The 14,071-nt window shown below is 41.9% G+C and overlaps 1 protein-coding gene across 1 annotated transcript in view; it reads right to left on the reverse strand.

Moving 5' to 3' along the window:
- TULP3 (TUB like protein 3) overlaps positions 1–14,071 on the reverse strand; it is a 69,823-nt gene that overhangs the window by 18,301 nt on the left and 37,451 nt on the right. Inside the window, exons 2-4 of the mRNA XM_004438761.3 lie at positions 13,728–13,779; positions 3,969–4,128; positions 3,092–3,268 (exon numbers count right to left, since the gene is read on the reverse strand). Of these exons, the coding sequence (XP_004438818.2) occupies positions 3,092–3,268; positions 3,969–4,128; positions 13,728–13,779 (389 nt within the window). The remainder of the gene's footprint in view (positions 1–3,091; positions 3,269–3,968; positions 4,129–13,727; positions 13,780–14,071) is intronic.

Below are 14,071 nucleotides of genomic sequence, written 5' to 3' on the forward strand. Positions count from 1 at the left end.
TAAAATGTTAACATTTTTTTTGGTAGCAAAAAGGCATAAAACTCTTGGGATCTCACTATCATGTGGATACCTTCACTTAATACTATGTTCTCAAATGCCAATTTTATACCAAGAACTCAGTTTATGTGAATACATATTTTAAGATGGAAATCAAAGATTTCTCCCAAAGTTGTAAGACAAGCAAATTGGAGCCACATAAGGGACATAATCTGCCAAAGTGACACTTCTTAGATCTTAATCAAGAGAGCACTTAATGGGTTTTATGGTCAAGATGCAACTTGTTGAGACGTGAAAAGGCATTAATCCATCTGGTGCTGAAAGGCCAATCCTGAGAACGAACACAGCAGTCACTTAGTAGGGCAAGGCAAAAGGGTACAACATGGTATTTATAGTAAGGGATAAAGAACTAGACTGAGAATCAGAAAATCTAGGTCTGCCACTATTTAGCTAGATGACTTCAGTTTTGTTAAACTGAAAGTTCTCTTTGCTCTGACTCCACATCTTTCATTTTCTTTTTTTGTGTGTGTGAGGAAGATTGGCCCTGAGCTAACATCCATTGCCAATCTTCCTCTTTTTGCTGAGGAAGTCCTGAGTTAACATCTGTGCCCATATTCCTCTATTCTGTATATGGGATGCTGCCACAGCATGGCTTGATGAGCAGTGCATAGGTCCGCACCGGGATCCGAACCCACGAACTCCAGGTCATTGAAGCAGAGCGTGCGAACTTAACCACTACGCCACAGTGCCAGCTCCATCTTTCACTTTCTTTTGTTGTAAAAATAGTGGTAGTAAAGTAATAGAGAAGTACCATAATCACATTCATATTACACACAGGGAAACTGAGGCAGAGAAAAGTTAAGCTGGTTTCCCCCTTTACCAGACAGATGTGGCCGAGTTGAGATTCAAAACCAAGCAAGCTGGCTGCAGAACTTGGCTCTAATCCATTTCACTACACTGCCTTTAGCACACTCTGCACGCTGGTCATCTGTCCCAGTTTGCACAATCATATCATGTTTTTTACACCTGATGCCTTTGCACACGTTATTTCTTCTGCCCAAGTTTGCCACCTAACTAGCAGTGTGATCCAGGACAAATTACTTAGCCATTCTGAGAACCAATTTTCTTTGTTTTGTTTTGTTTTTTTGTTTTGCTTGAGGAAGATCAGCCCTGAGCTAACATCTGCGCCAGTCTTCCTCTATTTTGTATGTGGGTTGCTGCCACAGCATGGCTGACAAGTGGTCTGTCCGCGCCCGGGATCCGAACCCGCGAACCCAGGTCACTGAAGCAGAGTGCACCGAACTTAACCACTACACCACGGGGCCGGCCCCGAGAACCAATTTTCTTTTATGCCAAATAGAGAGACTAATATGTATAAACCCCTCAAAGTATTGTTACAAATATTAATTGAGATAATGTATATCAAGTACCTGACACACAAGAGACATTCAAAACGTCAGTCTCCAATTGCTTCCACAGATGACACCTGTGCATTATACACCACGTTATAACTCTAGGTCAGGCCATCAGCCAAACCGTCTCCTAACTAGTTTTCCTGTTTCCAGACCTGCCCCACTCCAATTCCTTCTTTATAGTGCAGAGTACTTTTTCTACAGCCCAAAACTGATGATATATCATTCCTCAGCTTAAAATCCCTCATAGGTTCCTATTACTCTTCAGATAAAGTCTAAATTCCTAATATGGCCTATAATGTCCTAAATAATCAGAGCCCACTTACCTCTCCAGGCTCATCTCTCTACACTCCCCTTCCCACCATATCACCCCACACTCTGAGCTCCAGCCATTGTGAACTGGCCAGCTCCTCTTCCTGCATCAGGCTCCAGCTTAGACATCACTTTCTCTGGGAAGCTTTCCAAATCTTCACCTCTGTGTTAGGTGTCCTTCTTGGTGCTCTCTTGGCTATTTAAGTGCATGAAGCCTCAATTAGAATAAATGCCTCAGGGCTGGCCCCGTGGCTTAGCGGTTAAGTTCACGTGCTCTGCTACTGGCAGCCTGGGTTCGGATCCTGGGCGCACACCGATGCACTGCTTCGCTGGCCATGCTGAGGCCGCGTCCCACATACAGCAACTAGAAGGATGTGCAACTATCTACTGGGGCTTTGGGGAAAAAAAAAGGAGGAGGATTGGCAATAGATGTTAGCTCAGAGCCGGTCTTCCTCAGCAAAAAGAGGAGGATTAGCATAGATGTTAGCTCAGGGCTGATCTTCCTCACAAAAAAATAAATAAATAAAATAAAATAAAAGAATAAATGCCCCAGAGGGCAGGCACCTTGCTTACTACTGTATCTTAAGTGCTAGAACAATGCCTGATATATAGTATATACTCAATATATATTTTCTAAATGGATGAATATGTGAATGTACATCTATTCTATCATTCTGAGCCAGATTCTCCTGATCCATATATCCCAAGACCTAGCAATGCCTACCTATTATAAAATAGGCACCACATATAAATATTTATTCAGTATTGGGCTTCAGTCTTCTAATCCGAAAAGGGGACATTTAATTCCTTCTCACTATAAAATTATTTTTCTAAGAAAGAAGGAAGACTATAAGGGACCTCTGAAATGTACAGGAACATTTATGGAAATGATAACTCCAACTGGCAGCAAGTAGGCTCTTAGTGGAAAAAGTATTAGCTTAAGTATGTTTTGATCCAATCTGTGTTTCTATTAAGCTGGCTATTTATCCTTCCCCTTATCACTAGATCAATATAAACTGTGAAATGGACACGAGTAGGAGTGTGGAGTGGCAACTCTGTCAAAGGAAGAGGGTGGGAACTAAAACTAAAATTTCAAAAAGAAAGAAATAGTTATATATAGTAGCTAATGCTGCTGATATTTTACACTTGATTTAATTACCTAATTTTCTCAAGTAATAGGATAAACACTACTATTGTTGACAATGACCAATCTCAGATGTCAAAAATGCCTAATATCACCTATGTAAAGCCCTAAGCCACATTATCATCAATTTTGAGTCATCTTGATCGCTAACCAACAATGAAAGAAAGTAAAGTAAAAGATTACAAATGACTAAGACAATTGTCTTAAAATCATTGCTAATCCTCACCATGTTTTTGGAGAATCTCCTGAAGATCCGGCTTGGAAGCAGTATCCAAAGTACTCTCCCCATCAACACTTCCTTCAGTGCCCTCTTCCACAGCTGAAGAACCTACTGAGAGAACATGAAGTTTGGTTTCCAAATCTTGAGCATCTGGCTTCAGGAAGGCAGCTGGACCATCAATGCCTAGGGGCCAAAAGAAAAGAGACAAGAGGAAAGTATTATCCACTATTTAGCTGGGTGGTTTTGGTGTATGTGATCAGAATTAAGAGCCACCAAACCATGTCACTTCTCCTCCTTCCCTAACATCCACGAGGACAGTTGTTGAGAGTAATTCAGGACCAGTGTTCACTTTATTAACATGCTCTCTTACTTGAATGTACTTGATTTGTGCTTTAGAAACTTAAGAATGAGAGCATGACTACGAAGTAGGTCCTTCAAAGTTCAGATCCTGTCCAAGGCAATAGCTCAGGCAGCTTGATTTGGAGGTTCGTAATCCTATTCTTCTTCCCCTCACTATCTCAGATGATCCTCTGAGTCCTATCTATTGGAAGAATGGATGCTCTCTACCTACTCCTGGCTTCAGGGTTGACTCTGCCATGATGTAACAATCAAGACTGTAAGCTCCTCAAATAGGCCATTTTGGATTAATCAATTTGGCATTGAAAACAACAAATCTGGGATGGACATGAACTTGAAAGTATCTTCCACTGATTAGATCATTGCTTTTATTCCAACTCAAAGACCCAGAATGTGATTATAAAGATTTAGGAAGCTACCTAGTAATGATGCTAATGTTGTTCCTTTGGTTCATCTGAGAATCCTGCCTTCTCCAGGTTTGTGAAAACTGTACCCCAGCAGGAAGAGATGCTGTCTAAATACACACCATGTAGGATGACATCGTTGTGTGGGGTAGGACGTTCCACCAAAGGAGTTTGCTCCTCACTACCTCTTGGCTTTGACCGACGTAGCCTGGCTTCTGGATTTGGCTGCACCATGAGTGGCTCAAGCCGCTTTTTTCTCTGCTTCTTCTCCAGCAGTGCTCTCTAGGAAACAATTGTGATATTATAGCCAGGAGAGTTATGACAAGACCTAGCTACGTTGAACATTTAGTTTTTCACTCACAAAATCGCTTGTAAATTAATTTTTCTCACTTAAGAAAGGGGAAGATTGAGGCAAAGAGAGGAGCAAGAATTCATTCATTTCATTTAATAAATATTTACTGAACACCTATAAAGATCTATTTAAACTGATACAAATTCATTTCTGGCCAAGCTGAGGCCATGAGCCAAGTCTACTTAAAATATATATAGCAATTATCATATTATTATCAAAGCATGATCACAAGTTTAAAATATATAAACACATACGCATAGGGGAAAAGACGAAGGAACACAGCAATGCTGATTTCTTTGGGTACTAGAATATGGATAATTACTTTCCTTTATCTAGTTTTCTATATTTTCTAACTTTTGTAATTGGAAGAAAAAAGTAAAACTCACTATTCTCTAAACCCCAAATTATTTTCATGTTTTAATCAGCTAAAGAGCAATAAATTTTGCTTTCTTGCTCATTTTTACATAATTAGAAATCAAACAAATTAGGGCGAAGGGTAAGAAGGAAAAAAAACGGCAGTTGGAACATTCAAATAGAAAGCAATCAACTCCAAGGATAAAAGCAAGATAAAGAGTATGGTGGCAAGAAAAGTCAGGAAAAAAGCATCAGAGACTATAAGAAACAATCCAATGAGATGGAAAGGAAGGTACTACGAGCACATATACTATTCTCAGGCTTTGACAAGTAAGACTTTATAATACACAGAAATTATAATGGATCTGGGATATCTCAGAATAGGAGAGTGCCAAGCCTCAAGCTAAAAAATTAAGTCATGATTTAAAAGCAAAGATATTATAACCTACTTTATTGTTTCTTCTTAGGCAAAAAGCCATCTGTTTTTTTTTTTCATTGATACTGCTTTTAAAAAGTGCCACTAGGGGCCGGCCCCGTGGTGTAGCGGTTAAGTGCGTGCGCTCCGCTGCTGGCAGCCCGGGTTCAGATCCCAGGCACGCACCGATGCACCACTTGTCAGGCCATGCTGTGGCGGCATCCCATATAAAGTGGAGGAAGATGGGCACAGATGTTAGCTCAGGGCCGGTCTTCCCCAGCAAAAAGAGGAGGATTGCCATGGATGTTAGCTCAGGGCTGATCTTCCTCTCTCACACACACACACACACGCACAAAGTGCCACTAGGAAGAAGAGTTACTCCAAGGGGGTGAGACTATCAGTAGGAAAGGAAGTGTGTTCTTCCTGAACTGGGCTGATGAAAGCTTGCAGATTAATCCAGAAGACACAGAAGAAATAGAACTATTCTTTTTTACCCAACTTTGTATATAAGGAAAAAAGACTGGGGAGCTAAGATAATATGCCAAAATGGACTATACCATCAAGAATCAATAGAGAGCTTAGAGCAGGTTGGGAAGGAATAATTGGGGCTTTTGAGATTATTTTCAGATTCATAAATTAATATGAACAGATGAACCTTAATGTACCAGGAACACTAAATACATAGGAGGCTGTAATGAGGTCCTCCCCATTGAACATGCTGATACGGTTCTTCTAGCAACTAAGAAGTCTTATATAATGGATAAGTAACCTGCCTAAAGAGATGATAAATATGAAGTATAAAGACATGAGAAACTGCCGCATCTTATCAATGTGGCCACAGCTATTTAGTCACATACAGTCTCTTAACTGTGAAACAAAAACACAAGCTACAGCTAATCCATTTTATTAACATGTAAAGAAAAAAATATTCTATAGAGGAGTATTCTGCTTGTGATCGAGAAAGAGGAGGCCAAGGAGCTAGAATTTGACAGAGTTGATCCAGCCAGTCCAAGAAAGAAAAATACTGAATCTGGTAGACAAGAGAATTCTATTTACTGGGAGAGCATACCCTCTTTGAGAACAGGAAACTATACAAGGCTTCCCCACCACTTTGATGAAATATCCCTGGGGACTATGTAATTTCATTTCTGATTCCTTGCTTACCAATCAGCCTTCTAATTTTCAATTTAACTGCTTAGGCATCACATTCCCAGGAACAGAGAATCATGAACAGTAGAGATGAACGCACATTGAAGAAGTTAAGAGTTCTCATTGTAAATTAATAAATTGTATTAATAAATTAATAATAAAGTTATTATTTATATATTATAATATAATATATTAATTAAATATAAATTATTAATTAATAAAGTAATTAATAAATTAATAACTGACTGTCGTGAGTTTGTGCCAAAGGACCTGGGTACATCTAGCTTCACTGACAAAACCAAGTTCTTAGACTTGTAAAGGGCAGACACTCTTGGCCACAGTGATTCTATCAAGGTATCTGGTGAAGCCTTTCTCTATCAACTTCAACACCAGTCAAACTCATTTAGATCAACAACTTAAGAAACACCACAATACTTCAGAACCACAGCTACTACATGACAGCATTGACTATATCCCACTATTGTCCAAGTTTGTAAATAAGAAAAAAATCATAAAATATCTACATACAGGCAAATTGCCATCTTGGTGAAAACTGTCACCTGATTTAGCACTCTAATCACCCTCCCGTGTTGAGATGGGGGAGAAGAGGGGTGCTAATTGAGTTTCAATGTAAGAATGCCAACTCATATTTCATTCACGGTTTACCTTCCCTGAAAAGCCAGGAGTGCTTTAAGGGTGGCTGCATATACAAAAGGACTCCTTACAATGTCAGGGAAGGTCAGGGGAGTCAGGAAGACAGCCAAAGGTGAATGTTCGATGCCCTAAATGCAATTAAAATATGCTGCCTTCATAAGTGTCACATAAATTTAAATTTCCCAATTCCCTTGGAAATTGAACAGTAACTCAAAGAATCCATCTTCTCCAGAATCTGGTGGTATGTCCAACTGTCATTCCCTGGGGGCAATTGAATGGTGATGCCAAAATAAATGAGGAAAAAAAGGAGTCTGAATGGGGGGAAATTTTCCATTAAAGGGCTTTATCCAATAAAATAATCAAGCTCAGGCAAGCCTCAAATTAATAGTACCTTGGTTTCACTGATTGTCAATTTTCCAAGGACTCCCTAGAGATGATGGGCTAGTTACATTACGACAGTCTCGGAATAGACTGGCTGACCACAAGGTACAAAGAGCAAGATCAGAATGTTGCCTGAGGTCTATCAGTTTGGCTAGAAATAACTAACCTTCCTGGCACACAAAGTGAGCTCATAGGAAAATAAGACTAAAAGTTTTAGAAGACTTTTTAAAACATCATTTCAATGCACTAATAACTGCCTCTCTCAGAAGGGTATGTACAAATAGATGAGCAACCCAACCCAAAGGGATTATGCTGTACTTTAATCCATTGTCCACTAGATGGCATAAATGTTCTCTACCTACTGTGCATCCATGCCTGAGTAACATCACTGACAGAGCCTAAAAATCTTTACATTCTGTAGCCAGCAAAGGCATCCACATACCCTAAAAATATTAGTACTCTAGTGATACCAGTAAAAATAAAAGCAAAATATACTCGATGGGAAAGAATAGTTTTTCAATAAATGACACTGGGACAACTGGATATCCACATGCAAAAGAATGAAGTTGGACCCCCATCTCACACCATATATAAAAATTAACTCAAAACAGATAATAGAAAGTGTAGAACTCTGAGAAGAAAACATAGGAGCAAGTCTTTGTAACCTTGGGTAGGCAATGGTTTCTTAGATATGATACCAAAAGTACAAGTAAAAGAAAAAAATTGATAAATTAAATTAAAAATAAATTAAAAATTTTCTGTTTGTGCTAAAAATGACACCATCAAGAATGTAAAGAGGGCTGGCTCCACGGCCTAGTGGTTAAGTTGGCCATGCTGCACTTTGGCGGCCCAGGTTCAGTTCCCAGGGCAGACCTACACCTTTTGTCAGTGGCCAAGCTATGGCAGGGACCCACATACAAAATAGAGGAAGACTGGCACAGATGTTAGCTCAGGGCAAATCTTCCTCAAGCAAAAAGTGGAAGATTGGCAACAGGTGTCAGCTCAGGGCAAATCTTCCTCAGCAAAAAAAAAGTAAAAAGACAATCCAAAGAATTGGAGAAAATATTTATAAATAATATTTTTGATAAGGAACTTGGATCTAGACTATATAAAGAACTCTTACAACTCAACAATAAAAAGACAATAAACCGGGCCGGTCCCGTGGCTTAGCGGTTAAGTGCGCGCGCTCCGCTGCTGGCGGCTCGGGTTCAGATCCCGGGTGCGCACGGACGCACCGCTTCTCCGGCCATGCTGAGGCCGTGTCCCACATACAGCAACTAGAAGGATGTGCAGCTATGACACACAACTATCTACTGGGGCTTTGGGGGGAAAATAAATAAATAAAAAAATCTTAAAAAAAAAAAGACAATAAACCAATTTCAAAATGGGCAAAGGATTTGGATAGAATTTCTCCAAAAAGGACATACAAATAGCCACTAAGTACGTTAGAAAAAATGCTCAACATCATTAGTCATTAGGGAAAAGCAAATCAAGACTACAATGAGATACCACTCCATACCCACTAAAATGGCTATAATCAAAGACAGACAAGAATAACTGTTGAGAAGGATGTGGAGAAACTGGAAGCCTCATACATTGCTGGTGGGAATATAAAATGGTTCAGTGACTTTGGAAAACAGTCTGGCAGTTCCTTAAAACGTTAAACACAGAGTTATATGACTCAGCAATTCCACTCCTATTACCCAAGGTATAGTAGGTATACCTTGGTATACCTATACTTAGCTATATTACCCAAGAGAAATGAAAATATGTCTACACAAAAACTTGTACACAAATGTTCAGAGCAGCATCATTCGTAATAGCCAAAAGTAGAAATACCCCAAACGTCCATTAGCTCATGAATGGATAAACAAAATGTGGTATATCCACAAAATGGAACATCACTCAACAATAAAAAGGAAGGAAGGGGCCAGCCCAGTGGCATAGTGGTTAAGTTCGTGTGCTCCGCTTCGGTGGCCCGGGGTTCGTGGGTTCAGATTCCGGGCATGGACCTACGCACCACTCATCAAGCCATGCTGTGGCAGCAACCCACATACAAAATAGAGGAAGACTAGCACAGATGTTAGCTCAGGGACAATCATCCTCAAGCAAAAAGAGGGAGATTGGCAACAGCTGTTAGTTCACGGCCAATCGTTCTCACCAAAAAAAAAAGAATGAAGTACTGATATATGTTACAACATGGATGAACCTTTTGCTAAGTCAAAGAAGCCAGACACAAAAGACTACATATTGTATGATTCCATTTATATAAGATCTAAAAATCATTTATATACTGTAACTGGGTATATATTTATAGTATGAGAATTATTTCTCAATAAAGCTTTTCAAAAATCTATATAGGACAAAAATAGCCATGTGTAAATTATCTGAAAATCGAGGATTTTTAAACATTAAATTCTGAGATTATACTATCAGGAAAACAGGATAGATATGAAAGAAACTAATCTAATCAATAATACTACAACCTGGATGATGAAAGAATGAATTAAAAGAAGGGAAATGGCCTATGTGGAAATAAGGTAACGTAGGACTAAAGAGCAAGATTTACCTGGTGGCTCTAGTACTATCCAAGGCAGAGTGTCCTGGCCAGACACTCACGTATCCCATTCCGTTGGCAGGTATATCCCTTTTGTAGAGGTGTATTAATTATACCATCACACAATGACAGTTCCCATAAAGCACATTTTACAAATTCTACTTGCTCTGATTTCAAACTTACCAAGCCACTTTCTGATTGCAAACAGACTTTTCTAATGGAAACATGATGATCAGCTGATTCTGGTATATAGTTCATTAGAAATTAATAAATTAACCCTCTGATTTAGATTCATCTCTTATGATACTGGTTAGTATGAACCAATCCTCAGGAGACTGATTAACTTTGGTTGCTCTTAGCAAACTATCTCTCATCCTACAAAGCTCATGACCAGTGACTCTCAACCATGGGGGCATTCCCATTGCAGAATTCCTAAGAGGTTAATCTACTATACACCTCAGGCAGGGGTGGGAAGAGTGAGGTTCCCCAGCCTCTCCCACGTCCACTGACAATCTGTCAGAGGAAGCCACTGTCATTGATGGGAGCGCACTGACCCTTCAGGTGGGCTGGCATACCCTGGACTATGAGCCTCCCACCCAGATATGGCCAGCCTAGCAGGCCCAGACTGAGCAGCAACTGCCTAGCTTTCCTCAATACCTCCATCTCAGCTCTAACTTCCATACTCTAAGATCCTTTCCAACATTCTATTATTTTATCCAATCTGATCTCACTTTACAGATGAAATAACTGGGGACCACAGAGTTTGAAGATCTTACCTAAAATCACACAGCTAATTCATGGCAGGGCTAGAACTGGAACCAAAGTCTTCTGATTCCCAGCCCAATATGTTATTCATTATGTGGTGCTGCCTTTCTTGTTAGAGGCCACTTGAATGCTCAGCTTGCATTTGCAGAAACTCCCTTACCCCCTGCTGAGTAACCTCCTTCTTATGCACAAGGCAGCATTTCAGGGCTCTAACGGTATTCTCATAGTTGGTATTCTCATAGTTAACACCAAAACTTATACTCAAGTCCAAAGGGATTTTTTTCAAATTAAAAAAAATTCCTATAAAATTTTATGTCTTCATATTCACTGACTATCTCTGGAAGGATACATTAGAAGTCAGTGATAGGGGCCGGTCCGGTGGCGCAAGCAGTTAAGTGTGTGCGCTCTGCTGCGGTGGCCCGGGGTTCGCCAGTTCGGATCCTGGGCGCATACTGACACACTGCTTGGCAGGCCATGCTGTGGCGGCGACCCATATAAAGTGGAGGAAGATGGGCACATGTGTTAGCCCAGGGCCAGTCTTCCTCAGCAAAAAAAGAGGATTGGCAGATGTTAGCACAGGGCTGATCTCCTCACAAAGAAAAAAAAAAAAAAAGAAGTCAGTGACAGCCTCTGGTAAAGAACTGAGCCAAGCAGAGGGGAAGAGATTTTTCATCAAATGTCTTTTTTGTATTATTTAAATTCTTACCAAGTGCTTTTATTACCTACATAACAACATGATTGTAAAAATCTGTGCTATAAAAAGGCTTACGAAATCCCAACATTTATACCACATACATACGACATGCAGCATTCTCGCTGAAAAGAATAAAAATTACAAAATGTTTGAGCCATCTTTTAAAAAAAATCCAGAAAATATATCTATATACAAAATTCAAAAACTTATTACTTGGTAGATGATCATAGATTTCATTTAATGTTAGCAAGGGATGTACCAATTAGCTTTATAAATATAAATCAAACAGTGATCTAAAATTCTGTGGGCATTTCTCCCTAAATAGAGTTTGCTAGGCAATGGAGAGTAGAAAATAAAGGGCTCATTCCAATTATTCTGATCTTTAGGGGAAGGGAAAATAAATATATAATCAGAATTTTCCCCATGATCCCAGGAAGATTAGTTTCTTTCCTAGTTTTATTTTATTTATTTATTCAGTATTAGAAAGAATTGTTTATTTTACATCCCTCACGGACAACTTCAGATACTGGATGCAGAACCTCAGCTGGGTCTCTGCTTACAGGCAGGACGCCCTGGGAGGAAGACACGAGGCAGCCATCTGTAACTGCTGAGAAGTTTGTTGCCATTTTCCTACTCCGTTCTGCAAAACTAGATTTGCTGAAAATGTTCCCCGTCTCTTTAAAGGAAGCGGGTTGGAAGGAGGCTGCGGCGGTATATTAACCCCAGCAGCGGTTTCAAGGCAGCCTATCTAGCACAGCCTGGCTCCACCAGGTCAGGTCACTCGCTGGGTCCCCAAGCTTCGGTGTCGGCGCGCCCTGAGGCACCCCCAAGCCCGACAGTGCATTTCACTGACCCATCCCGAGCTGTACACACGTGCAGACGCAGGTGACCGGCCGGTGGGGTGGGCCTGGCCCTCCTAGTGTGAGGGCCGGCTGTCCAGGCATGCCAGCGGCTGGAGGCACGCACGGTCTGCCCTGGTCATGGACTGAGCCCGGGTCAGCTGGGGCTCAGCGCCCCGGGCCCAGGCCCAGGGCCCTTGTCCACGCCGGCCAGCCCCCTGGTGTCCCCGCAGAGTGTGGCGGAGCTGTGCAGGTCACAGGCCCGGCCGGCGGCGCCGGACTCGCAGCCGCGCTGTGGTGGTTGTTCCGGACCCCGAGGCCGAACGAGGCCGAGCGAGGCGGCTAGAGCCACAGCGGAGGCCGAGCGAGGCGGCTAGAGCCACAGCGGGGCGCCTGCCGGAGCGCCGGGCTCCATCCTCTGCAGGACTTTGAGAGGAGCACGAGAGGAGGCCCGGACAGGGGCAGGACGATGGCGCAGCTGACGGCGGAGGCCATCACCGCCCCCGTGAATCCCAAGGCCTCCGAGGGCGGCATGGGCTTGCACACAGCGGATGCCTGAAGACCACGGGGCCACGCTCCCCTTCCAGGCACAGGTGAGGAGGCCAGACCCCACCATCCTGCGGCCTGAGGGGCAGGGGAACCCGATGACAGTACCCACGGAAGCGCCATCGCCACGAAGGACTGGGAAGGTGGCCTGCTGGGCCGGTGCACTTGAGCGCATGCTTGTGCTGCTCCCGGGCGGCGCGGCCCCAGTCCTCCGCCTTGTCCGGCGGTGTCCTGCCTTTCCCAAATTTTAATGATTCCACCTTTAAAGGAATTTATTATGCTAGAAGTCCCGTTATTAATTCCAACAGTAACATAAAGAAGCAAGACACAACTTGAGAGGTATTTTTAGTCACCTATGGAGTCTAGACACTCTGATTGCTAATGGTTCTACATAGGTAGACTAGAGCTATAGAATTTCCTGCATTAGAAAACATTCATATGAAAAAGCAAATATGAAAGCAATATATGTTGAGTATAGGTTCTAAACTGACTAATCATGATATCACAGCATATAACAACACAAAACTGTTCCTTTATTCCTTCCTTCCTTCCAATATTTAATGAAGGATTATGTGCCCAGCCCTATGCTGGGAACTTCTGATATAATGGTCGTCATAAATAGACTCAGTTCCTGTTCTCATGGAGCTTAGCCTAGTGGAGAAACAATCATATATATCAATCATTGCCAAAAAAACACACAAAAAAATGTGTAACTGAAAATTGGGACCAGAGCTCTGAAGAAAATTATTCTGTAGGCAATGGAGGTTTTTAATTAGCAAAGCAGCATGTTCAAATCTGCATTTTAGGATAAGAAAAAATCTTGTAGTTCAATGAAACTACAGTGTAGAGAGGTATTTAAGGCAGCAGGACCAAATTACTACATAGAAATACAATGTTAACATTCTTCTAATTCTTAGGAAAGGTGCCAAGGAATTTTCAGTGATTATAAATCCAAGGCCAGTTTTATTGCTGATGTCCTAAAAGCACTTTGGTCTTGCGGTAGCCCAGGGCCGTGGTTCAGCAAACACTAACTACAGACACCACTGAGTGAGTAACAGCAGAGCCTCCTTCTTTCCAGTCTTCTTTCCATGGCCATGCCAAGACTTCAGAGTCCAGACCATCAGTATCATGGTCAGTACAGCTGCCCACTTATTTCAAAAGAGGAGACTGCTCACCTGATTATCTAGTTTCAGCTGTCGAAGCTTCATGGTCTCATCTTCAAAGGCACTGTTTTTAAAAAAATGAAAAGAAAGCATGTAAAGAGAAAATCCTTTTTTTTTTTTTGTGAGGAAGATCAGCCCTGAGCCAACATCCACTGCCAATCCTCCTCCTTTTTCTCCCCAAAGCCCCAGTAGGTAGTTGTATGTCATAGCTGCACATCCTTCCAGTTGCTGTATGTGGGACGCGGCCTCAGCATGGCCAGGGAAGCGGTGCGTCGGTGCGCGCCCGGGATCCGAACCCGGGCCGCCAGCAGCGGAGCGCGCGCACTTAACCGCTAAGCCACGAGGCCGGCCCTTAC

The sequence above is a fragment of the Ceratotherium simum genome, chromosome 17 (genome assembly GCF_057802395.1).
Source record: "Ceratotherium simum simum isolate JZ-2026a chromosome 17, ASM5780239v1, whole genome shotgun sequence".
Classification (NCBI taxonomy): Eukaryota; Metazoa; Chordata; class Mammalia; order Perissodactyla; family Rhinocerotidae; genus Ceratotherium; species Ceratotherium simum.